The sequence below is a fragment of the Lygodium microphyllum genome, chromosome 9 (assembly GCF_053477565.2).
Source record: "Lygodium microphyllum isolate KBCC chromosome 9, Lygodium_microphyllum_v1.1.10, whole genome shotgun sequence".
Taxonomy (NCBI): domain Eukaryota; kingdom Viridiplantae; phylum Streptophyta; class Polypodiopsida; order Schizaeales; family Lygodiaceae; genus Lygodium; species Lygodium microphyllum.
In genome coordinates, this window is record NC_141143.1 from 64877871 (window position 1) to 64904959 (window position 27089).

At 45.7% G+C, this 27089-nt stretch overlaps 1 protein-coding gene across 5 annotated transcripts in view; it reads right to left on the minus strand.

The window, feature by feature from the left end:
* The window catches only part of TPR10 (ankyrin repeat family protein), a 157303-nt gene that overhangs the window by 107006 nt on the left and 23208 nt on the right, over positions 1-27089 (minus strand). The window contains exon 1 of one of the 5 annotated variants that reach the window (XM_087684661.1): positions 16971-17429. The exons of 2 other annotated variants lie outside the window; for them this stretch is intronic. In XM_087684661.1, coding sequence (XP_087540787.1) covers positions 16971-17367 — 397 coding nt within the window. In that variant the 5' untranslated portion in view covers positions 17368-17429. Of the gene's footprint in view, positions 1-16970; positions 17430-27089 lie in introns of those variants that run through there. 2 more of the 5 variants (XM_087684659.1, XM_087684660.1) reach the window with 2 other exon arrangements.

Here is a 27089-nt window from a genome sequence, read left to right on the forward strand (position 1 = left end):
GTCTCTACACAGGGAGACTCTAGCTATCTTGGAAGCTGCATAGGTATTGGCAGCTATTTAGGAAGGGTTTGTAGGGTCAATGCAAGCACGCTCAGTGGTTGTCCTTAACTGCGAGATGGCAGAGACTACTGACAAAGAAACCAGTGGACATGAGACCGAACTTGATACACAACCAATCGGGCCAACCACAGGAGGTACTACATCAGAAGGGCGGTACAAGACCCCCACTAAGGTCAAAAAGTTCTATTATAGACAAAACAGGAGAGCTCATGAAAATGCCACTCGCACAAGTGCCAAGCAATGGACAAAGATGCAAAGGCTGATAGCAGCAAATGGTTTGGATGACATGAAAGCCCTCGTAAGAGCTGAGATTGCAACAATATGTATGCCAATGGTTGACAAGGTGACAAGTGACATGAATGCCATGCATGAAACATGGGGAAAGAAATTGTATGCTAAAATGGATGCAAATCTGAAAGTGTGCATGAGGGTGTGTGGCAACATGCAGCAAAAAGTCATGAATGACATGGATACAAACCAAAAAGATGTATATGGAAAATTGCAAGAGACATTCACGAAAGAACTAAGTGATGTTGTAGAAGCAAACAAGAAATCATGCTCTAATGGCTGGGATGATGCAAAATATAAAGAAATCAAGCCTAACTTGCAAATGGATATGATAGATAACTTGAACAAGATTAGGGACACTTGGAAAGCAAATATGGATGCATTGAAATCTGATACAAAGGCACGCATAGCAGCCAAGGACATGGAGATTGCTGAACTCAAAATGCAGTTAGAGTCGAGTAAGAATGAATTAGTGACATACAAGTCAACGATGAATGCACAAACAGCAATGCCAAATGCACCAAAATTAAAGAAAGAGGTGGAAAGTCTAAAAAAAGACATCCACACATGGGTGAATGTGGTAGAGGGAGCTCAAAAGAAAGTAGAAAATGTTCAGCAAACAGTGAACGAAATGCACAATGTATCGAGGTTGTCAGAAGAAACAAAGGGGTGCCTCAGAACAAAGTAGAAATGATGAACGCAACACTAGAGGAGGAAGTAAAGAGGAAACTCCGTGCATTGCATGTACGTGTGGTGGGGTGGGCTAAAAAAGGAAACCCCCAAGAGAATGCTAAAATACTTTGTGCTAAGATGGGTGCAAACGAGACATACATTATGGATGCTTGGAGGATAGGTGATCCAAATGACCAAAGAGGTCAAATCCTCATACTGAAATTTGGGGGCATGGATAGCAAAAGGGCCTTCTTATCAAAAAGAAAGGCTTTGAAGGGTGAAAAGATTGACCTCGATGAGAATCTGACACCCACACAGTTAGAGCACAGAAGGACTTGCATGCCAAAAGTCTTGCAGGCACATAAAGAAGGCAAGTATGCTGTGTATAGAGATGGCAAAGTAATCATAGCAAAACGGTCACAATGGCGATACAAGGCCTATGAGATGTTAAAGGTGTCCCTTTGGAATCGTAATGGTTCAATGAGACTCAATGCAGGTTATTTTGAGGACACTTTTTGTGGGATAGATATGGCTATGTATACAGAGACACATCATTGTACAAATTCTAGATTACCGAATGTTGTGGGATACAAATGGGAGAGCGTATACAAACCTCAACCCCGTAGACCAAGAGAATCCAGGGGGTCAAGAGGGGTGGCTATTCTTTATCGTGAGACCCTCCAAGACATGATTCACATGGTGTCACAAGATGTGCATGCTAGATACATGTGGGTAAGGCTAAGGATAGGGCATCCGAGGGATCTATATGTTGCGGTGTGCTACTTCCCACCAGCCTCTTCAATATTTGCCACTAGGGAGGGATCACCTTTTAAGTACTACATGAAGATATTATGAGATATGTAAGTATTGGGGACATACTACTAGTCGGAGACTTTAATGCTCGAACACGAAGTGAGCAATCTGCCTTTTATAATAATGAGCATGAAATGTTGAAGGAATTGGCATGGTATGAGCTAGGGCTTGCCAGGACATCTCAAGATAAGGAGGTGACAGCATATGGATCCCATCTGCTAGCTTTGGGAAGTGCTCATGGATTTGCTATATTCAATGGCCTATTAAGATGGCCAGGAGTGGATACTTTCACTTGTTGGAACAGCAAAAAAGGGGCCAGTGTGGTGGACAATGTTATGAGCTCGCCAGTGTTAATTCCAAAAATTAAGGATTTTAAGATATCTGATAAGCCGATCAGTATAGCAGCAAACCATGCGATCCTACAATTTACTCTAGCATGTAGTTGTAAAGAAAATACCCTAACACACAAGCATAAACAGAAACCGTATGACAAAGCTCAGACTAATAAAAGAACACAGTTAGGGTTAGGGTTGGGGTAACTCAAAGACAATGAACACAAATAATAAGTGAAATGATATGACTACTAATAATATGATGCTCATCCAGCAAACTCACTATGCAATGAATGAATACTAAACCTTGAACTCCTGTATCTCAAGGATCAAGGCAGGGGTAATGAGCAAGAGAGTGTGTCGTACTCCGAACGAACCCCGAATCGCAGCAAGGTAGCCTCCGACTGTCGAAAACCAGCAAACGCAGCAGTAAGAAGTAGGATCTGATGCAGACAGCAGTGAGGAGAGAGAAAGGCTAAAAACGCAAGCAGCAAGTGAGAGAAAGACTAAAAACGCAAGCAGAACAGCTTGCAGGAGAGAGAAAGACTAAAAACGCAAGCAACAAGTGAGAGAAAGACTAAAAACACAAGTAGAACAACCTGTAGGAGAGAGAAATACTAAAAACGCAGGCAGGACAGCCTGCAGGGGAGAGAAAAACTGCAACAACTGCAACAGGAGAGAGAAAAATGTCAGGGCGGCAGCAAGTACCTGCAAACGCAGCAGTTTGTTGACATCGCAGACTATACGACAACAGTGCAGATGATAAGCAGTCAGTCGCCAAGCAAAAACAACAACAATCAGCATGTAGAGGGCTGGAAACAAGCGCCAGACTGTAGGGAACAATGATGGACAGCAAAGGCTGAGATGTCCTCCACGAAAGGGGTGTGGGCAGCAAGCTGATAACACCTGAAACGTACAAAAACGAGATTCGAGGAAGAGTGGAGGACTAGCTGCCAATGTATAGAAAATTAGGATTCTAGATCCTCTCCTAGTTAACTCTTTCAATCCGCTCCCCGTTTTAAGGTTTTGGATAAAACAAGCCTAAAATAAGCATGTTTTGAGGCTGTTTAAGTGCCTAAGAGCAATTATTAGCACAGCACCCCCTCTCAGGCCCAAAATAGGGCGAGAAAAGTAGACCAACCTAAATATTGATTTACCCCAAGGTGTCCCATCCCAAAGCAACCACGACATCGAACAAAGGGTGCACATCGGCTGCCCAATGGCCTACCAAGACTACAGAGGCAATGGTTATCTTACCAAGGGAGCCCAAGTGATCACCCTAGAGAGGCCAGGGCAACGGACCAAGGGTGCTCGACGGTTGCCCAAGGGTCTACCAAGTCCTACAAAGGCGGATGGAATCAATGGACTTTAAAAAAAAGAATAAATATTTTGAAAATACATAAGTAATATAGAGGCAACGGCCAATTAAGTGACAGATAAGAAAAGTTAAAGAGAGTTTTAAACCCAAGTCAAGCACAAAACTAGCAAACCAATCCCTCACACTAACTAGGATAAGTGTCTAAGAATGATAAAAGTAAGTGTATGTGCCAATCAAGTGGTGAATATGTGGAGAGGGAAAAAAAAACCAGTGGACTTAGCAAGACAAGCAAAACGAGCAAGCAAGCGAGGGTAGGGAAACTGCCATTAGGAGAACTGCCATGTGTTATGCTACGAATATGGTGAATCCTAGAGTCGACCACTCCAAAAAATCGAAAAGGGATAAATGCACACAGATGTATACTTACATGAACAGAATGCCAATGCATAGGGTAATGCAAAGGGAGATGCAAGATGTCATGCTCATGCAACATACTATGCAACGGTGCCTCTGGGACAGTGCCCTTGCTCACAAGGGAATCGTTTACTTGTCCAAGTGCCCTTTATAATCAGGTCATCCTGACAGTGCGGATGAAGTTACAAATGCCCATAATACAATACAAAAGAATAAGTGAACGTAATGTCTAAAAACTGTAAGCATCATCACTATCACGATCAAGAGTAGAAGCCACCCCCTCTCAAACTGGAAGGGAAAGCAAGATGGAAGCACCCTCTCCCCGTCAACCTGAAGAAGTAGGGGAGGGTGTATCCAAGCCGATCCTGGGTAGCAGGTATTGAAGAACCGGCCGGTTGACTGCTTTCGTCAAGATATTTGCAAAATTATATGATGAAGAGACAAACTCTAGGCAAATAGTGCCTAGCTCAACCTGCTCTTTGGAAAAGTGAAAGTGGACTTCCACATGCCGTGTCCGTGGTGTGATGATCAGATTGCCCGCAAGGGCAATGGCACATAGACAACTGTGGGAGAGTTACATGGAAAATGAAGCGCCGCGAGTAAACTCCTCAAATAGATGGCCTCAGTGGTACCATCGAAGAGAGTTCGGTACTCAGCCTCGATTGTGGAAGCCGCCACCGTCTCTTGCTTAAGGCTCGACCAAGAAATGGGAGTTGTGCCCAAGGCAAAGAGGTAGCCGCCATGGGAACGCCGGGTGTCAAGATCTCCTGTCCAATCAGAATCAATATACCCTTGAAAACATAAACCAGAACCATATATCAAGCCATAAGAAAAAGTACACCGCAAATAACACAATACAGGAAGATATGCAATCCAATGTGACATCCTAGGTGTTGTGAAATATTGACTGAGTATGCTAACTGAGTAAGCTAAATCTGGCCTAGTGTGAATTAAACAAAGAAGTTTTCCTACAACAGAACGATAGGTGTGTGCATCGAAGGGCTGTCCTAGGGTATCCTTCGACAAGTGGACAATAGGATTAAAGGGTAAGGCCATTGGCCGTGTCTGATCCGAAGTGATAAGCTTACCTATCTTGTCATTAGGCGTGTGTGTACACACGACACCCAAAGACTCAAAAATGGAAAATAACAGGCCGAGCGCCGAAAAATTCCTCATACGGGGTCTTCTGAGGAAGAGCCGCAGTTGGGCATCGGTTGAGAATATACACCGAAGTATTAACAGCCTTGATCCAAAGGCGCTCAGAAAGCTCTGTTGCGATTAGCATAGAGCATGCCATTTCCATGACTGTGTGGTTCCTACGCTCTACCACTCCATTTTGAGAGGGGGAGTTGGTAGAGGTGAGTTGGCGAGAAATGCTATGTTTCTGTAGAAACTCGGAAAACTCATGGGAGATAAACTCACCATCGCTATCACTCCTCATGCATCGGACACGACGATCAGTCTGGTTATGAACTAGGAGCACCAATCAAAAAAATATATGAAAGCATCTGACTTATGATTGAGGAAATATACCCACATGTATCGAGAATTATCATCCACTATCAAAAAGAAATATAACGCGTCGTTCAAAGCGGCAGTGGATGTCGACCCACAAAGATCAACGTGAATCAATTTAAGAGGCTTCTTAGCTCTATCTGTAGACTGCTGAGAAAACGAAATACAGTGTTGCTTCCCGAGCTGACATGCTTTATAGACATCTCGAGCTAGCTTCAGGTGTGGAGGGCCCTCAACTAGCTCACAGCAAGACAACTCATAAAGTGAGTCATAACCAAGATGCCGTAAGCGAAAATGCCGAAGACGCTCATTGTGCGTAGGCTCCCGAGATGTGGCTAAGGCCTGGAAGCTATGGAACACGGAGCCCTCTGAAGTCGGCTTGGTAAGAAAGTAAGTCATGTAGTATAGGCCATTAGGTTGTGCCTCACCACGAGTAATCATTAAACCAGTCAGAGAGTCAAGGACCTCAACTGTGGTTGCTGTAAAGACCCTTGTCAGTGGCAAAACTGACGCAACCTTGAGCCTAAATATTAACCGAGGAGTTATTTTCTACACCGACTCGCCCGGTTACAGGGGCTCGGGTACAGAAAATGTCATCTATAGGAGTCATGTGATGTGTAGCTCCACTGTCCACAACCCAAACTGGAGCTGCAGTGCTCGGCTGTGATGAGTGGGCCTCTGCAGTAACCTCGTCAGGAGGCAAATCACAGATGTGGACGAGACTCGCATCCGATATCTCTATGAAGACAATGTGGGCCTCTACAGACCAATCAGACAAGCCCTCTGGAGTTGAAAACAATGTCGACTGATATGGTTGTGTGGTGGCAATGTGAGTCTGACCTTTAAACTGCCCCCTGCCATCACCTTGCCTCCCCTGCTGGAAGTTGTCTGACCGAGCGGACAAGGGCCTGAGACTTAGATTTTGATGCTATGCCTCGTGCCTTTGATCGGCACTCATCGTCAAGATGGTCGCCTTTTGATAATGTTGACAATACCTATTCTTTTTAGGTATATTCTGCCACCCTGGTTTAAGTTGTAACTAGTAGTTTCCTTGAGAATCCCCAGATTGACTTAGCTTTTCAGTTTGATTTTGATTTTGAGTGCAAGTTTGGTTTGGTTTGCCCTTCCCTTGTTGCCCTTTCTGAGAATGAGCAAGAAGAGCCCCCTCTGAAGAGAAATTCATATGAAACTGATCGAACAACCATGCGTAACGCAACAACTGACACTCAAATTCATAGAATGTAGGTATGGTAGGCTTTGAAACTATTCCTTCCACAAAATTGAAGTATTTCTTAGGGAGTTTATTTAGGAACAATGTAACCTGATCGTCAGAGGACTTGGGAGTCCCCATAGTGGAGAATTGAGCGAGGAGACGCCGATACTTAGCCAACTTAACTTTCAAGTTATCCAGGTCACTGATTTTGAAAAGTTGAAGCTCGTGGTCAAGATTAATACGACGGGTTCTACCCCGAGCCGCATAACGGTCAGTCAAGTGTGCCCATCGCTCTGACGCTAAGTCAAAATGTTGAAGCTGAGAATGAAACTCAGGCAATAAGCCCTGCATCAACTCGACAATAGTGAAGTCATTCCTAGCCTTCCATGAGCGGACGACCCCGTATGGAACAAATGCGAGATCGGGTTGGAATTCCAACCCCTGCATAAGATCCCATAGGTTATGTGAGTCAAGGACTTGTCTCATCAAATTCGACCAAGTAGTAAAGTTTGACCCGTTAAAACGAGTCTTGTCATTAAATGCATTCTTCGCAGAAGATGAGCTAGAACCACGAGATATCGGATAGGTGGTCTAAGATGATGGTGGGAAAGATGATGGAGATGGATGTGTCTAATAAGAGAAAGAGGAAGGGGAAAGAGGTGGGTAGACAGAAGAAGCTGTTAGCGATTCAGAGTCTGGTCTGGACTGGTCGGACTGACCAATCGGACTGCCACGTGGCAGTCCGACTGTACTACACCAGTCGGCTGCATTTAATGCAGCCGACCTGTCTTTTCTGATGCATATTTCCTGGCTATTTATAGCCGATGTCTAGCACTACTTCTCCCACTTCTGATCGCAGGTTTCAGGCTGGAGACTCGTGCAGATTACATCTCTATTTGCAAATTTCAGACTGGAGATCGTGCAAACAGCAGCGGACTTCGAGGTGAACAGCAGGTTGCATCGTCGAGGTGGAGACACACAGTCCCGCGCACTGCGCCCGTGTACATATCTGCGTATCTTTATATACAACACACTTTATATAGCAAATCTTCATCTTCCACTGTCTCTTTCTTTTTTCGTAAAAGGTAATTGTATTAATTACGAAAAAAATACAAGATTACTTGATTACAAGATACATGACGACAGTCTAAGTCATCATGTGAAGAGATTGTAAGTGCTACAAGTTACAACTTCATGGCAAAGATGCAGAGGAAATTGCCCTATGCTAGGGACGTAAGTCCTCCCTAGAGAGCAAATCAGAATGCCGGAGAAGATCCAACTGCCAATACAAGAGGCCCTTAAGCCTGGCAATATGCCGCTGAATATTATAGGCGGAGTCAAAAAGAAAAGCATTCCGGACGGTCCAGTTATGCCAGCAGCCCCAATATCGAAGAAAATGATACACGAGCTTCATATGTGGCTATGCAAGAGCGGGGTATTTGGGCTGCCCGAAAACCCAATCAAAGGGGCGCAGGGTGGAACCAACCACTCCTTGCCAGACAACCGACATAAATAACCAGACTTTCTTTGCGATGGGGCAAGAAATAAATCGGTGGCGGGCAGATTCCACAGCAGTGGTGCAAAAGAAACAGTGGCCATTGGAGATTCGTCGCTTGGAGAGAGCCGAAGCAAGCGGAAGACCACCAACCATCATTCGCCAAAGAAAAACTTTACATTTGAAGGGTGTCTTGTTCAACCAGCCCGCCATGACAATTTCCCTCCACCATGACCGGGATTTACGTAATCCCCATAAAGCATTCACTTTGGTGACGAGCCATTGATGATCTTTAATCAGAATATGATACACTTGGTTAGCAGAGGCTTTGCTTAAGGTCAGCCAGCCTTGTAGGTCCCAATCCTGCCAGGGATGATCCGAAGCAAGGGCAGGAAAGGGTTGTCTGCACTGGAGCACCCTCAAAAGCTGTTCCCATAAAGGCCTGTAACCACGAGGGATCCTGAAAAGCCGCCTGGCTGTACGAAAAGATATAAGCACATTACGATTGGCAAGGGTGGCATCCGCAACGGAAGACAAACCCAAACGGGCCATCCGGTTGAATTGTGGTCTGAGGTCCTGTTTACCTTCCCATGCAAGTAAACGGGAAACTGCCAGCAACTCCAATTGAAAAGAGTTAGCAGCCAAGCGATCCTCCGCTGGATGCCACTGGGCCTTCTGGAGGACGTGTTTCCAAGAACACACCAAATGAGTGAGCAGCAACGAAGAAGAGCTGGAGAACCGCGAATCAGCATTAAGAACATGCCACCAAGAACTCCGAATCTGGGTATTGCCATGTTGAAGCCCCTGGCCCTCAAGGAAATAACGGGCTATATCAACCCATGGATGATGATCCGAGCACATGGCGCGGAAAAGCGACCAACAGAGTGCTTGCATGTGAGTTTGGGCATCTAGAGTAGCTCCACCACCCATGCGTTTAGGAGTGCACGCATGCGACCAAGAGATCCAGGAAATACCTGCATGCAATGAGTCTTTCTTCCATAGCATGAAACGAATGGACTGAGTAAGAGCATTGAGAGTCGTAGTAGTCCAGGGCAACAATGGTAAGAAATATGTGAGCATTGGCAACATAATAGTCTGGGCCACTTTGAGACGAACATGGAAAGGCCAGGCTTGAGATTTCCAATACATAAACTTAGCCACCATTTTCTGAGAAATCCACTGCAGCAATTGCTTTGGGGGAACATCAACACCCAAAGGGTACCCAAGGTGCCTGACAATGGAGCCACGAGGAACAACCAGACCCTGCCAGTCCAAGGACTGCAAATCGGACTCCGTGCAGCTGAGAATGGCTGATTTGAGTGCATTGATGCGAAGGCCGGACGCCTGACCAAAGAGGCCCCAAACATACAAGGCTCTTCGAAGGTTATCCCTGTCCGCACGCAAAATCATAAAAGTATCATCCGCCAGGGATTGGCCAATGAAGTGCTGTCCTGTGGGAAGTGACAGTCCTGCCAACTGAGAAGAGGCTGCCATATGAGATAACATCGAAAGAACTGGATGTGTGGCAAGGGCAAAAAATAGAGGGCTCAAAGGGCATCCTTGCCTGACAGAGCGGGCAAGGACAACGGGATCAGTAACACCTCCGTTCAGCATGACCCGCGAAGACGCTGCAGTGCTGATAGTGTATATGAGACTAGACATCCGCGGACCAAAGCCCATAGCAGACATAAGTTCAGCAACGAAGGACCAGTCTAGATAGTCAAAAGCCTTTTCCAGGTCCAGTTGAATCAGTACGACCTCTTGATTGGAATGCCTGGCATAATCAATTGCCAGTTGAGCATTCAATACATTGTGTAGGATATTTCGGCCCTTAATAAAACCATACTGTAGAGGGTGCACAATGGCCGGGAGATGCTTATGGAGCCGATTCGCCATTACTTTGGAAAAGATTTTATATATTGAGCCCATCAAAGAAATTGGGCGCCACTGTGTCAACTTAGATGGCGAAGGAACTTTTGGAAGCAGTTTAATGAGGCCTTCTTTCCATGAGGAAGGCATGATCCCTGTTTCCCACACCTGTTGGAACAAGGCCTGCAAAGGTTTCACCAGTTGGGTAGCAAAAGCTTCAAAGAACTCATTAGTGAGACCATCCCAACCCGGGCTTTTATCCTTAGGTAAGTGTAACAAGACGTCCATAACCTCTGCCTCACAAATATCTGACTCCATAGTAGTTTGCATGTCCTGCGGAAGCTGATTACGGACCAAGTCATAAAAAGCCGAACGGGCCTGAGTAATTTGGGGCGAAGGGGGAGAGGTGGAACCGAGAAGGTCATGGAAATAATTTCTGCACATATGCACGATAGTCTGCGGATCCAGGATAAGGTGGCCTTCTGCATCCTCGAGTCTGGTCATATTTTCTCGAGCAGGAGAGGCATGGAGCGCTCGAAAGAACTTATGGGTCTGACATGCACTATCTTGCAAAGTTTCCGTCAGATGTTGCAGTTTGGCCTGCTGATATGATTTTAACTGGAATGCTTTAATAAGATCAGCCACCCGCATGTCTAGTGCAAGCAGAAATGCATCATCCGGAGTGTTGACCAGCAGAGAACGAACCAAAGCCAGCAGATCCTCTGCTGCCTTGCGACGCTGTCGACAAAGAGAGGCATGATAAATCCCATACTGTCGAGCAATCCGTTGTACATTAGAGAGCAATCTTTCAAAAGACGCAGTGCCCTGAGAAGAGAAGTCCAAGACAAATCTGTCAATCAATTGCTGCATATAGCCCTGAAAGAGTGCATGCTTCAGGTAAGATGAGTTGAAGCGCAAAGGGAGTCGGTCCAGAAATCGCTTGAAAGGTGCAATGGGTTGTGCATGCAGCTCAAGCTGCAGAGGGAAATGGTCTGACAAAGCATATCCACTGTCTCTTTCTCTCTCTTCTCTCTGCGTTCTCTCTCTCTCAGTCCTGGTCCCACGCTTCCGCATCGCTACACTCTGACATGGTATCAGAGCAGTGAAGAAGGGCTGACTGAGTGAAGAACCAACCTGAAGAGGAGATTCCATCGCGACACAAGGCTGCGTTTCCAGCATTCGAGGGCGAGCGGGAGGGCTGCGCATTGGAACAAGGCTAAAGGGAGCGTGGGCGCAAGGGAAAGGAGTCCAGTTGGTGGATTTGCTGCTGTTTATTGCTGTTTGAAGAGGAGGAAGTCTGAGTTTTCAGCTTTCAAGTGCAGGTTTTGCTTTTTCATCGCCTCCGGCGGGTGAAGAAGGTTCGGGACGTGGGAGAAAGAGCCCTAGCAGGCTGCGTTTTCACAGTCAGAGGGGGTTGCTTTTGCGTTTGTAAAGGCATTACAGGTGAAGATATCTACAGAGACTGACTTGGAGTTCCAAACGATCATGGACCGGAAGGTGCCTGTCTTACCGGCTCTTCCCGCAGATCAAAAGCTCAATGGCGACAATTACCGCATCTGGCGCGTGATGATGTTGGCCATCCTTGAGTCCTACGATTTGGCGGAGCTTGTACAGGAGGAGATCAACCGGCCCTCGGTGAGAGATAAGTCCAAACTCTCTTCTGATGCTCGTGCGAAGTTAGCCAAGGCACAATCTCATTGGGACAAACTGAATGCCCGGGTTCGTTCTTTTCTCTTTTTGTCTTGTACTATAGCCGTGATAGCCCACATCGAGCACTTGACGGTGGCTCGGGAGATATGGCTGGAGCTTGATCAGATGTATAACCGGATGACCCTTATGAAGCGGGTTTCTTTGGAGATGCAGATGCGGACCTTGTCCGTGAAAAAGTCTTCTTCGTTGCAGGAGCACATCAACAAGCTTAGATAGCTTCAGATGCAAGTTCAGAATGCGGGGAAGCCTTCAGTTGGTTCCTATGGTCTTGGACCAAGAGGAACAACTGAAGGGACAGCATGCTTCCAAGTCGGAAGCCTTGACAGGTCAAGTCTCTCAGAAGAAGGGGAAGGACCAAGAGAAGAAAAAGGAGGACAACAAGTCAAAGAAGGACAAGGACAAAGAATCCACATGCCATATTTGTGGAAAGACCGGCCATTGGAAGAAGGATTGCCCCGACAAAGACAAGAAGGACACCAACAAGGACACGAAGGATTCTCGAGCGGTGGCTGCATCCTCATCAGCTGGGTTTCTTCATCTAGGTATCATTGAGAACTCTACACTGAATGCTTCTGATGTTGCGATGACAGCTTCCCAGGCTCAAGAGTGGATCGTTGACAGTAGTGCTTCCCGGCACATGACTCCTTCATCAGTTGGTGTTTGCCCAGTTGCAACCTTCGCATGGGCAGATTCTCATTGGAGATAGCTCTTCGGTGTCTATTGCAAGACAGGGTGAGATGCAGCTTATTCCTGATGGACGTGGTGGTACCCATACCTCAGAGGCCTTGCATGTGCCAGGTTTAGGGTATCATCTACTTTCGGTTCATAAGATTTGTTCACTTGGACTTTTGGTGGAGTTTGACAGTGATTCGGTGCGAGTCCTTGATCATGGGTCAAGGAAGGTTCTCTCATCAGGATATGAGGAGAACGGCATCTACAAATTGACGTCTTCTACCGCCCTCCATACTCTTCTTCTTACCTCTTAGACACAGTCAGAGCTATGGCATGCTTGGTTTGGTCACCTCAACTATGATTATCTTCGGAGGGCGTCACGTGGACAGCTTGTTCGAGGGTTGTCGGACATAGTGGTGAGCCAACAGCCATGCGTCTCCTGCATTCATGGGAAATAACATAGGGATGCAATTCCCAACAAAGCTTCGCGGCGGTCTACTTCACCGATGGAGCTTGTATCTACGGATCTGTGTGGCCCTATGAGGAACGAGTCCTTGAAAAGAAGCTTGTACTTCATGTTGACCGTAGATGACTACAGCAGGATGACTTGGGCCTATTTCTTCGCGTTGAAGTCAGAAGCTTTCTCCCACTTCAAGGATTGGCTTCTCTTTTTTAGGAGAACCGATTGGGCCAACGATTGAAGACCTTGCGATCCGATAAGGGTAGTGAATTTGTTTCTAATGAGTTTGCTCGTTTTTGTGCAGAAAAAGGCATTCACCAAGAGTTTGCTAACACCAACACTCCTCAAGAAAATGGCATTCTTGAACGGAAGAACCGAACTGTGATCGAGATGGCGCGCACCATGATGGAGCACCGACAGACACCACAGTTTCTGTGGGCCGAGGCTGTGGCTACTACAGTCCACATCCTTAACCGATCCCCCACTTCGGCCGTTGATGGGATGACACCTTTTGAGGCTTACTTTGGGACTAAGCCCGATGTTTCTTATTTTAGGATTTTTGGGTGTAATGCCTATGTTCACATTCCCAAGACTCATCGTGATAAATTTGAAGCAACTTCCCGAAGACAGGTGTTTGTTGGCTACAGCTCTCAGTCCCAAGGCTATCGTTTGTATGATCCCGTCAAGCGGGATATGTAGACCAGTCGAGATGTGCAGTTCGTGGAGGTTCCAGCTATAGCAGTGGGGGTAAGGAGCATCCCGTTCTTGGAGATCCAGGGGAGAGTTGGACTCCCGAGATAGTTCCTTTGGAGCCAGCACCTTTTGCTTCTGATTCTGTTTTCAATATAGAGTCTACTGTTCCACCGGTCACCCTCGAGGAGTTACCCCCCATGGATATCCCAGAGTCTTCAGCTGATGGAGAGAGAGGAGAAGAGGTCCCGCCTCCTCCTCGTTGGGCCCGTGACACACTCCGAGATTCAAGGATCGAGGGGATTCCTAGGGAGTGGGGACCACAGGATGGTCCACGGCGATCACGGAGGCACCAGGCACATTCTACGGAGCTTGTTTGCTCTAACTATTGTTTGATGACCCGTGTTATGCAGGATCGAGAGCCCACCTCCGTGAAGGAGGCTTTACAGTCCGCACCATGGAAAAAAGCTATGGAAGCCGAGTTGGAGGCTATTGAGAGGAATGGCACTTGGTATCTCGTGCCTCGCCCCCCGAATAAGAAGGTGATTGCCGTCAAATGGGTCTTCAAGACCAAGTACCTTAGTGATGGTTCTTTGGACAAGCACAAGGCTCGCCTTGTTGCTAAAGGTTTTGCACAGCGCCCAGGGATTGATTGTCATGACACTTTTGCCCCCACTGCTCGTATCGCGACTATTCGTGCTATTCTTGCCTTGGCTGGCCATAGGAAATGGCCTATCTACCAGTTGGATGTGAAGTCAGCCTTCCTCAATGGTAATTTGAAGGAGGAGATATATGTCGAGCAACCTCCTGGCTTTGGATCTTCAGATGGAAAAGTCTATAGGTTAAAGAAGGCTTTGTATGGCCTCAAGCAGGCTCCACGTGCATGGAACGAAAAGATTGATTCATTCCTTCAGTCACAGTTGGGATATCGACGCTCCAAGGCCGATCCGCAGCTTTATGTACACACTTCCGAGGCTGGTTATATGCTTTTTGTGTTGTATGTTGACGATTTGATTGTCACAGGTGATCATGCACAGAAGGTCAAAGAGACGAAGGCAACTTTACATTAGACGTTCGAGATGACGGATTTGGGTCTACTCCATTTCTTCTTGGGCCATGAGATTTATCAGTCTCAGAGGGGGATTTTCATCTCTCAGCAGAGATATGTACAGGAGCTCTTGGTTTCTTTTGCGATGGAGGATTGTCGGACCATTTCTACTCCTATGGATCCGAACTAGAAGGCGACTTCACATTCAGATTCTCCCTTGGCGGATGCTTCCCGCTACCATCAATTGATTGGATCATTAATTGGCTCCTCAACACTCATGTTGATCTTTGTTTTGCTCTTGGTCTCTTGGCGGGGTTCATGAGTGAACCTCAAACGGTGCATTGGCACGCTGCCCAAAGGATACCTTGGTATTTGAGGGGGACATCTGACCTAGAGATTCATTGTCCAGCAGGCACAGGTGGTTCAGATCTTGTACTTGCAAGTTGGAGCGACTCAGATTGGTGGGTTGGTGATATGGACCACAGGTGGTCTACTACAGGTTACTGTTTTACCTTGGGTGCAGGCATTATCTCATGGAGTAGCAAGAAGCAGCCCACGGTAGCCCTTTCGTCTATTGAGGCGGAGTATCGGGCCGCGTCTTCCACCACATGTGAGGCTGTGTGGCTTCGGAGATTGTTGGAGGAGCTTGGCTGCCCCCAAACTCGTCCTCCTTTGCTGCAATGCGACAATGAGAGTTACATTGTCTTGGCACGGAATCTTGTATTCCATGCCCAAACGAAGCACATCGAGATCCAGTACCACTTCATCAGAGAGAAGCTTCTGGATGAGACCATAGTTGTGGAGTACTACAAGACGGAGGACATCTTGCAAATTTGTTTACGAAGGTGCTTCCCCAGGCTCTACTTCGGAGACATGCCAGATCCCTCAGGCTTCTGCCCAGCCCAGGCTCTGAGAGGGGCTGTTAGCAATTCAGAGTCTCGTCTGGACTGGTCGGACTGACCAGTCGGACTGCCACGTGGCTGCCACATGGCAGTCTGACTGCAGCCGACCTGTCTTTTCTGGCGCATATTTCCTGGCTATTTATAGCCAATGTCCAACACTGCTTGTCCCACTTTTGATCGCAGGTTTCAGGCTGGAGACTCCTGCAGATTACATCTCTGTTTGCAGATTTCAGGCTGGAGATCGTGCAAACTGCAGCGGACTTCGAGGTGAACAGCAGGTTGCATCGTCGAGGTGGAGACACGTAGTCCTGCGCACTGCGCCCGTGTACATATCTGCATATCTTTGTATACAGCACATCTTCATCTTCCACTGTCTCTTTCTCTCTCTTCTCTCTGCGTTCTCTCTCTCTCAATCTTGGTCCCACGCTTCTACATCGCTGCACTCTGACAGAAGCCTGTGAGTGTCCAATGAGTACCGATTGATACGGAGACACTAGAACATGAATGTTTCCATAATGTGCCAATGTAAGTGGAGACACTAGGACACGGTAGCCTTGGCCAAAGTGAGGCTGGGACACAACACAATGACCAAAAGGTCCACTAGGCAATGCCATGGAGGCAAACTGTGGAGGCAACTGATGCACACTTGGAAAAGACTGAGTCGGATACCCACGCTACAATGATCCCGAAAGTGTGTATGAGGTAGATGAAACACCACTCAGCTGAGGGAAGCATGAGGTCCTAAAGGATGTGCCTATGTTTGCATAATCGCCTGGTGTGATGTGCGGTGCGACATGAGGTATCTGAAATGAAAGCGTAAATGGTGTAAATAAAAGTGGTGAAGTGAGGCTGGGACACAACACGATGACCAGAAGATCCACTAGGCAATGCCATGGAGGCAAACTGTGGAGGCAACTGATCCACACTCGGGAAAGATTGAGTCGGATACCCAGGCTACAATGATCCCGAAAGTGTGTATGAGGTAGATGGAATACCATTCAGCTGAGGGAAGCATGAGGTCCTAAAGGATGTGCCTATGTTTGCATAACCCCCTGGTGTGATGTGCTGTGCGACATGAGGTGTCTGAAATGAAAACGTAAATGGTGTAAATGAAAGTGGTGAAGCAGCGGAAGAATGTGGTGGGATGGGTGGGTTTTGAAAGTGAGTTGTATGAGGTGCAGATTCTTTTTGTTTATTTTTATCATTTAAAGACTGAAAATAAAACTGTGAAGATGATGATGCACCATGTAATGAAGTAAAAGAAACACCAAATTAATTCTGATTATGTGAAGTAGACGGAAAAGAAAAAAGAGCAAAAGAAGAGATACCTGACTTTTTCTTATAATCCCTACAACGTGTGTTAACATATAAAAATAGGTTCTCAAGAGGACCTTTTCCGTAGTCAACAGACTGGACTCTTTCTTCCACATGATCTCTACCAGTATATTGCAAAACAGAAGAGGTAAAAGAAGAAGGCACAAAAGACGAATCAAAAGTACCTGCACTGGAGAGAGACAGAAGAGTCTCAAAATTTTGAAAATACTCCGGATCTTGCTCTCCAAGAGAGAGGCCCATCCCTGATGGAGGTCTCGATGGCCCTGCAACATCATCAGACTTACGTGCAATATCTGAAGAGTGAAAATCATGCATACCTTCATTCAAAAGCTTTTCTTGAAGGGCAATTCTTCGGTCAAGCTCCTCAATCTTCTTTCGTCGATAGGCTATGATCAGTTTATATTCTTCAGAGGCCGGCTTGCCTATCTTTTCTTCCATGTACTCGGATGTGTCTTCCACCATGTCGCAACTTTGTGGAGCAAGCTGATCGACCCACTCTCGCTCAGTTCTCGGCATAGGCTTTTTTGGAGATAGAATCGGTGTTGATGTGTTTGAAGTCATTTGAACCTACTGTTATTCTTGCTTCTTGCGAAGAGCTCTCAAATCAAAGGCCTAGGTTTCTTAGAGAGTACCAGGCTCTGATACCATGTAAAGAAAATACCCTAACACAAAAGCATAAACAAAAACCGTACGACAAAGCACAGATTGATAAAAGAACACAGTTAGGGTTAGACTTAGGGTAACTCAGAGACAATGAACACAGTTAATAAATGAAATGATATGACTACTAATAATACGATGCTCATGCAAGAAACACACTATGCAGTGAATGAATACTAAACCTCGAACTCCTGTATCTCAAGGATCAGGACAGGGATAATGAGCAGGAAAGTGTGTCGTACTCCGAACGGATCCCGAATCGCAACAATGCAGCCTCGAGATGTCGAACACTAGCAAAGGCAACAGTGAGAAGCTGAATCTAATGCAGACAGCAGTGAGGAGAGAGAAACACTAAAAACGCAGGCAACAAGTGAAAGAAAGACTAAAAACCCAGCAGGATAGCCTACAAGAGAGAGAAATACTAAAAATGCAAGCAACAGGTGAGAGAGAGACTAAAAACGCAAGCAAGACAGCCTACAGGAGAGAAAAACTGCAGCGACTGCAGTAGGAGAGAGAAAACTGTCAAGGCGACAGCTAGGGCCTGCAAACGCAATAGTTTGCTGACGTGGCAAGCTGTACGATAGTAGTACAGATGATCAACAGTCAGTCGCCAGGCAGAAACAGCAACAATCAGCGTGTGGAGGGCTGAAAACGGACGCCAAACTGTAGGGAATAGTGATGGACAGCAAGGGCTGAGATGTCCTCTGCGAACGGGGTGTGGGCAGCAAGCTGATAACACATGAAACCTGCAAAAACGAGATTCGGGAAAGAGTGGAGGATTGGCTGCCAATTTATAGAAAATTAGGATTCTAGATCCTCTTTCACTTAACTCTCTCGATCCGCTCTCCGTTTTAGGGTTTTGGCTAAAATAAGCCTAAAATAAGCATGTTTTGGGGTTGTTTAAGTAGCTAAGAGCAATTCTTAGCATAACAGTAGTTAGAGACAAGAAACATGCACGAGAGGGCTTAAGTTAGCTAGACCAACATGAGCCATTAGAAGATGCCACTAGATCTCTAGTGAAGGTTTTACATGCTGCAACTTCAAAGGCATTCCCATGTAAGATGGGCCCTACTGCAATACGCAATTGTACCACCCCTCAAAATGCTTGGTATGATGATGAGTGCAGACAGACTAGGACTCACCTATAGAGGGATATTACACTAGGGACTTGCACACATAAGCAAGCACGAAATGTCTCTCATCCTCTTGTGCAAAAAAAGAAGAGAGATTATTTATCCAAACTAGAGTTAGAGATGTATCAGCTCTTTTTTAGTAGAGATAGTAAGAGGACATGGAGGAAATTTCATGGGAGACAACCCCCAATTCAATTGACATCACCTATGGTTTGGCATGAACATGCTAGAGCACTATACGATGTTCCATCACAAGAGCAGATACCCTGTCCATCAAACTCTAGATCAACATAGTGCGGTTTCTTTACTAAAAAGATGGTGAGATATGCCATTCGGAGGCTGAAGAATGGGAGAGCACATGATCAAGATGGCCTTGTGGTAGAGCATTTTGCACATGCATGTTATGTATTGGCCCTTATCTTGGCGAATCTCTTCAATAGAGCCGTATGTGAGGGGTTCCCAGTAAGTTGGTGTGACCACACAATAGTGCCGATTTTTAAGAGTGGAGACCCATTGGTCGCTAATAACTACCGCACTATTATGATTGGCCATATGCTAGCAAAGATGTATGCCTCTATTGTGGCGCATGAGTTGAGTCGGTGGGCTGAAACAAAGAAAATACAGTCTACAAGACCAACTAGTTTCCGCCACGAATACAATACGCTAGACCATATATTCACACTAAGGGCCTTGATTGAGGAGGGACGATCACGAAGGCAAAGAATCTATTGTTGTTTTGTGGACCTCCCCAAAGCCTTTGATACTGTGCCACATGCAAGACTCATGCAAAGGTTGCAAGCCATTGGGGTCCTAGAGGATATGCAGTGGTGTATTTATGCATTGTATAAAACTGTGACAGAGAGAGTACGGGTGCCTGGAGGCACAACAGACTCAGTCTCTAGTACAGTGGGCATAAAACAAGGCTATCCCCTCTCTCCTTTGCTGTTTGGACTGTACATTGACAAGATTTCCGAGTACATGCAGAGATGGGGTGGTATGGGAGTCAACTTGGATGGGCTACCAATACCAATTTTGTTATATGCTGATGATATGGTGCTTATCTCAAATTCACCATAGGGACTAAAACGGCATCTGGATGCACTGCATGTGTCCTGTGAAGATAAAGGTCTCAAGGTTAATCTTGGAAAGACTAAAATCATGGTCTTTAACACCTCACCAACGTGGGTGACACGCTCAGAGCACCACTTTATGTATGACGGCCAGGCTGTGGAAATGATTAGACAATATGTATACCTCGGGGTCAATTTCAAGGGGCCACAGTTTTCATGGAAGGAGACTTCAAAGGCTAGGCTTGCATGGGCATATACACCTTTGGGTACTCTAGAGCGGCAGTGTGCACACATACAATTTCAAGAGCCTTGTACCAAATTGTGGATTTTTGACACTTTAGTTATGTCCACACTACTCTATCGGGCAGCCATCTGGGGCCCAAGCCTTTATCATACTAGACGGATGCCACTTATGGACTGTGATGGACCGGAAGCACAACATTATGATGGCTTAGAACACATGGAAAGACCGCTTGTCATGATGATAGCATGTATAGTAAGGGCAAAAGCCTCAGTACCACAGGAGATCATGTGGGCAGAATTAGGCGCTGCAACCATGGTAGTTGAGGCATTATTCCAAGCAATTACTTTCCTCCAAAGGATATGGCAACTCCCTAAAAACCGATATCCTAGACTAGCACTAGAGTCTTCAAGACAACTTGCAGCAGAGGGAGATCGACAATGTTGGTATGCACATATGAGCACGTGGCTGACAGATAGACTAGCACTATTTGACTACAGCCTCTTGACTACAGCCTCGCCTACCCTACTTTGAGCCTTAGTCGTGCAGAACTGAATAGTGTGATCAGGGCAAACATCACTAAAGTGGAGACAGAAAGGACTTGGTCCAAGCCCCCTTTCCCATTAGGCACAACGCAATACCAATGTCACTTTTTGTAGCTTTCTCATGACGGTTTCATAGTGAGGCTTAGATACATGGATGCTCAACTTCCCCACGAACTCCGAGTTGCTATTGGTCAGATCCGCACCTCATCGCATCAACTGATGATTGAGACAGGTCATTGGAGCCATATTGCAGCCAATGAGAGGATGTGCCAACTTTATGGTGGATGGGAACTAGAGACAGAGGAGCACTACATTTGTAGATGTATTGTATACTATGATATCTAAGGCCACTATCATTGTCTCTTTAAGAAGGGCTTTGGACCACTAAGACGGGTGATGGACTATGAGGACCAAAGATGTTTAGGCCTTTTCTTAATGGAGCTCCTATGACACGGAGCATTATTGTTACAGGATAGGAGGCAACCCCAACGTCATCCACCCCTCCAAAGAGCAGTTACAAACTACTTCCACGTAGTTGAACCCCCAATTGTGACCACCCCAGACACTACATCTCCTACTGATAGGCATTGCTGAGATGCAGCATCAGGAGGCATCACAATTGACAGAGCTACAACGCTACGCAGAGCACGAAGCCCTAGAGTACCTACTCGGCAACACAAGCGTGCCCATATGCGCCACATTCGCATCACGATTACTCGTTACAGAGGCAAATTGGCGCAGTGACTCAGTCGGAGGTAGCTTGCAGAGTCTTGGTGAATTCCATAGACTAAGGGGGAGATACCCTACACTCTTTATCTTTTTAAACGTAGTTCTTTACCAACTTTTTCAATTTCCATACTTCTCATTCCAATATACCATGTAAACTTACACATAAATTTTATCTCTTCTTATATGATCAAAGACTATGATAAAGTTCTATTGGTTATGGTCTCATAGGCCACTCTGGCCTTTTAGAGACATTAATAGATCTTTCTTTCTTTCTTTCTTCTCTCTCTGTTCACTCTTTGTCACGATCATTCACTTCCGCATTGCTTCACTTTGACATGGTATCAAAGCATTGAAGGATTGACCTATTTGAAGAGGAGTTTTCAACGTGACACAAGGCTGTGTTTTCAATGTTTAAGTACGAACAGGTGGACTGCGCATCAAAACAAGGCTGAGTTAAGCCTGGGCATGCGAGAAAAGAGAAGATTTGCTGAAGCTGCTCCTGTTTTTGCTGTTAGAGAAGGAAGAAGGCTGCGTTTTTGGCCTTCAAGTGCAGATTTTACCTTTTCATCGCCTCTAGCGGGTGAAGAAGGAATAGGTCGAGCGACCCTCAGCCCTAGCATGCTGTATTTTCACAGTCAAAGGGGGCTACTTTTTATGTTTTGTGCAGGCATTGTAGGTGAAGATATCTTCTAAGAGCCGAGACAAAGTTTCAAGCGATCATGGAATGAAAGGTCCCCATCCTACCGGCTTCAGATCAAAAGCTCGACGGTGAGAACTATCGCATCTGGCGGGTCATGATGCTTGCCATCTTGGAGTCCTATGATTTGGCGGAGTTGGTTACGGAGGCTATCAATTGTCCTTCTTCACGAGACAAGTCCCGACTCTCTTCCAATGAGAAGGCGGAGTTGGCAAAGGCTTAAGCACATTGGGATAAACTCAATGCTCACATTCGCTCATTTTTATTTCTCTCATGTACTACACATGTTTTCTCTCATACATAGCATTTGACGATGGCTATAGGGAGATATGGCTGGATGGATCAAATGTATAATCAGATGACTATCATGAAGCGAGTTTCTTTGGAAGTGCAAATGAGGACGATGAGTGTCAACAAGCCATCATCCATGTGAGAGCATATCAACAAGCTAAGGAAGCTTCAGAAGCAGGTTCAAAATGCAAGGAAGGTGATCACTTCTAAAGATATGGCGATAACTCTTCTTTCACAATTACCACCTCATTTCAGTGGTTTTTATTCTGCCTTGATTGCTTCAAGGGGGTCTAAGACTTTTCCGTGGGAAGAGTTGGTTCTTATGGTCTTGGACCAAGAGCATAGTTGCCTCCATACGTCATACAATATGTTTCGTACGGTACTATACGGCACATATCCGTACGAATTCATACGTTTTTTTGCGCCTGTTTAGGCCACATCGCCTGTGTATCCTACGTCCTGCGTCACACGTTTCGTGCGTCCACGCATTTACTCTGCCTGCCTGCGTGGCACTTTTTGAGGAGTGGGAAGCCTTGGATACCTCATCCCACCCCCTTTTCCAACCATGCACTCCCCTCCCCAACCCTCTTTGGATTCCTTCTAGCCAGCAACCCTCTCTTTGATCGTTGACCCCTCTTTTGACTGTTTGAGCTTTGGCCCTTCTCTCATCTACAAAAGGTGCTTCTCTCCTCCACGCTTCCACACCAATTCAGCAAGCACTTACCATTCTCATCTTCCTCTCGTGGATCTTGATTCTTGAATGGACTTATGATTTGTCATTCTCGAATCTCACCTCCCATCCCCTCTTTCCTACACCCTATCCAAGCATTTGCCATTCTCAAATCTCATCTCTCATCCCCTCTATCCCACACTCTATCAAAGCATTTGCTCGAGTCTCCCTCCCTTTCAACTTCCAAGACTCAACTTTCAAGTTTCAAGAGTCGAGACTCAAGTATCTCTCTTTTTTCGTAAAAGGTAATTGTATTAATTACGAAAAAAGGTACAAGTTTGCATGATTACAAGATACACGATGGCTCTACCCCATCATCTGTACACACTGACTCTCTACAAGAACCAGACAACCAAAGAGTTACAAAGTCATGGCAAAGACACAGAGGAAATTGCCATATGCCAGGGACGTAAGTCCCCTCGAGGGAGCATGTCAGAGTACCGAAGAAGATCTATCTGCCAATACAAGAGACTTTTAAGCCGCGCAATATGCCGCTGAACATTAAAGGCGGAATCAAAAAGAAAAGCATACCAAATGGTCCAGTTATGCCAACAGCCCCAATATCAAAGAAAGTGAAACAAAATCTTCATATGAGGCTCTGTCGGTGTGGGATATTTGGGCCGCGCAAAAACCCAATCAAATGGGCGTAGCGAGAAACCAACCACCGCTCACCAGACGGCCGACAAGAATGACCAGATTTTTTGAGAGATGGGGCAAGAAATAAAACGATGACGGGCAGATTCCACAGTGGTGATGCAAAAGAAACAGTTGCCGTTGGAGATTCAACGCTTGGAAAGGGCTGAAGCAAGCGAAAGACCACCAATCATCACCCTCCAAAGAAAGACCTTATATTTGAAGGGTGTCTTGTTCAACCAGCCCTCCATCACCGTTACCCTCCACCATGACCTGGATTTATGCAATCCCCATAGAGTATTAGCTTTAATCTCAAGTATCTCTCTCTCTCTCTCTCTCTCTCTCTCTCTCTCTCTCTCTCGTGCCTCTTTATCCATCATCGGCACCATGACTCGTGAGAAGCACGAGGCCTTCAATTTACATGCAATCCATGTGGAGAGGGACACAAAGAAGTCCAACTCCCACCATTGGACATGCAAGTATTGCGAGAAGCGCTATACAAGTGGTGCAACTCGGCTTCTCCAACATCTTTCCAAGACGGGGGACAAGTTGCTCCATGTAAGGAGATCCCTCAAAACATTGCGGAGGAGATTCTCACCAAGATGAGAGGGGGATCCACAAGAGGAGGAAGTGGCTTATCGGCACCAACTCCTATGTCTAATAACGAGGAAGCATCCAATGTGAGTGTATCTTCAACCGATGCGGGAGAGGCCTCTACCATTGGTGGTGGGGGCTCCACATCCGCATCTAGCTCCGGTAAAAGGCAAAGAGTGAAGGCTCATGCAGTGCCAGAGAGACGATCCTCTCTCTCTCAAGCTCTCGGTCATGTGCGTGGATCAGTTGCCTTTCTTAGAGAAAGGCAACGACTTGCGGACATTGAAATTACACGCATGGTGATTGAGTGCAATCCTGCATTCAATGTCCTAAAGCAAGAGCAATGGAAGAAGATAGTATAAGTCATTGCCAATGTGGATCCATGTGAAGGATGGACTAGTGTTACATACAATGACATGAGGACGAAAAAGATTGATAAAGAGAATGAGAGGATTAATAGCGCCCTTGATCCTATTTGGGCCGCATGGATAAAATATGGTTGCTCCATTCTCACCGACAGATGGAGTGATCGTAAGAAATGTGGCATCATCAACATACTCGTCTCATGTTCACTCAGCACTTACTTTTTGTGGGCCGTAGATACCGGCAAGAGGGAAAGAAAAACGACGGGTGCATTCATCTATCGCCATATTCGACAAGCTATCATTGAGGTATACATTGCAATTTGCCTTTTAAATTTGTTTCACTTTCTTTTATTATGATAATATCATGATTCATAATTGATTGAAATTTGATTTATGGATAATAGCATATGCATAACTATCTATCTCCCTATTCTAATAATTAATTTCTCTCTAGTATCTATGATCTATCTCCATTCTCTCTTTCCTCCCAAGCCGCAAGGCTCAAGTTTCAACTCTCTCTAGACTCTTTCTCTCTCTAACCTCCAATTTCCAAGTATTGTTAGTGTTAAGTAATAAGTATACTTACTTGTAATTTGTAAATTGTGGTTGTAGATGGGCCCCTCAAATGTGGTACAAGTTGTTACCGACAATGCATCGAATTGTCGGCGCATGGGCTGTTTGCTTAAAGGCCAAGTTCCCTACGATTGTGTGGACTCCATGTGCAAGTCATTGTTTGGACTTGCTCATGGAGGACATTGGAAAGCTCAAGTAGGTGAAGAGGGGGGTCCGCAAAGCTACATCAATTGTCACATTCTTCACGGTAAAGGTAAAGATGCTTGCAATGTATTGTGAGCATAGCACACTAGAGTTGAAGAAGCCTTCTTCAACTCGTTTTGCTTACATGTGGTAATTGCTAGAGCGCCTTTATGAGGTGCGGTCCACCTTACGCTAGACAATGGTGTCCACTCTATGGAATAAGTGAGATGAGCATGAGACAGAGGAGACCAAAGTCATGCAACGCTTGTACCTTGATGAGTAGTTTTGGCAAAAAGTCCGAGCTATTGTCATTGTCATGACTCCCTTTTATAGGGTGTTATGTATGAGTGATTGCGAGGGGTCCACCATGGGCCTTCTCATTTACTTCTTTAGAGCAGCATTGGTGGAGACACGTGCTTGTACAGTGATCACAGAGACACAACGTGCACATGTTTTAGAGATAGCAGAGAGAAGATGGGCGTGGATGCATAAGCCCATCCATGGTTTTGCCGCATTGCTACATCCGGCCTACAAGTCACCGGCAGTCATGGATGATAGAGAGTTCCGTTCGGACCAGCTTGCTTATTTGACTCATGTGGTCCCTATGGATGACCACAATGCAATGTTGGAGGAGCTAGGATGCTACGCAGATCAGAGAGGGCATGTGGCTTTTGCTTTTCCCACCTGTTGGAGGAGAGAGTCACTTGTGAAGCCTTTTATTTGATGGCGAAACTTTGGATACGCATTGGAGACCCTTCAGCCCTGAGTCATCAGGGTCCTTGCCCAAGATTGCTCTTCGGGTGCTTATAAGAGCAACTAGAGTGTCTATTCTCTTATTCACACACAGATTCGCAATCGGCTTAGCACACAGCAGTTAAGAGCGGCTAGTCTATTGCCGCACTAACTTACACATGATGAGGGCTATGATAAGAATGGGTAGTCCGAAGCAAGTAATGTTTAAACACTTATCCATAACATTTAAATTTTAAATTTTGTTGTTTTAGCTTTTAAACTTTGAACTTTGAATTTAATGCTTTACAATTTAGACTTTAGCATTTACAATGATCAATCTTACATGCATCACTGCATTGTGTAGATGAATGTTGATACATTCAAGTTGACCGGTGACACTCTTCCGAGATACATAAGGAGGTGAACGAGGAGGACATGATTTTTGCACAGCTCTATAGAGAGCTAATAACAACAGATACTCGTGACACTCGCAGTCAGTGTGCTTGTGGGCGAGGAGTTCGAGTAGGTGGTGGCAAGGCCATGGTTATTCGACGCCCTCCATCATCGAGGGGTGGTTCGAGTGGCTTGCAGACATATGTAAGGCGGGGCTTTAGTAGCTCACATCCTGTGCCTCATGATGGCATCCCCCCCTTGCCTACATAGCCACCACCTAGGGAGCCATCGTTTGATGATAATGGTAACCTCATCAGTGAAGATGAGTATGAGTGTGTCTCATCATCGGATACCAAGGAGTCATTTTCAAACTCTCTTGATGAGCACTCGGATGGTTTTGATGATGATGATGATAGTGATGCCTCATCATAGATTCATATGGCATAGGTCTCTCTTTTCTTTTGTATCAGATATACTAGACTGTAGTTGTATCGCATGTTTTGCGCAGCCCATGCGACCGCGATGGTCACTCCATGTATTCATCTTATTCTGTAATGAAATGGCTATTTCCACTTTAAACATGTATTCTATGATCTATCATTTAATGATTTATCATATTTGTTATTTAAAAAATCATCTTATTTTTTTTGTATTAATATCGTACCGTACCTTATAAAATCATAAGGCACCATTTAGTATCGTATTTTATCATAC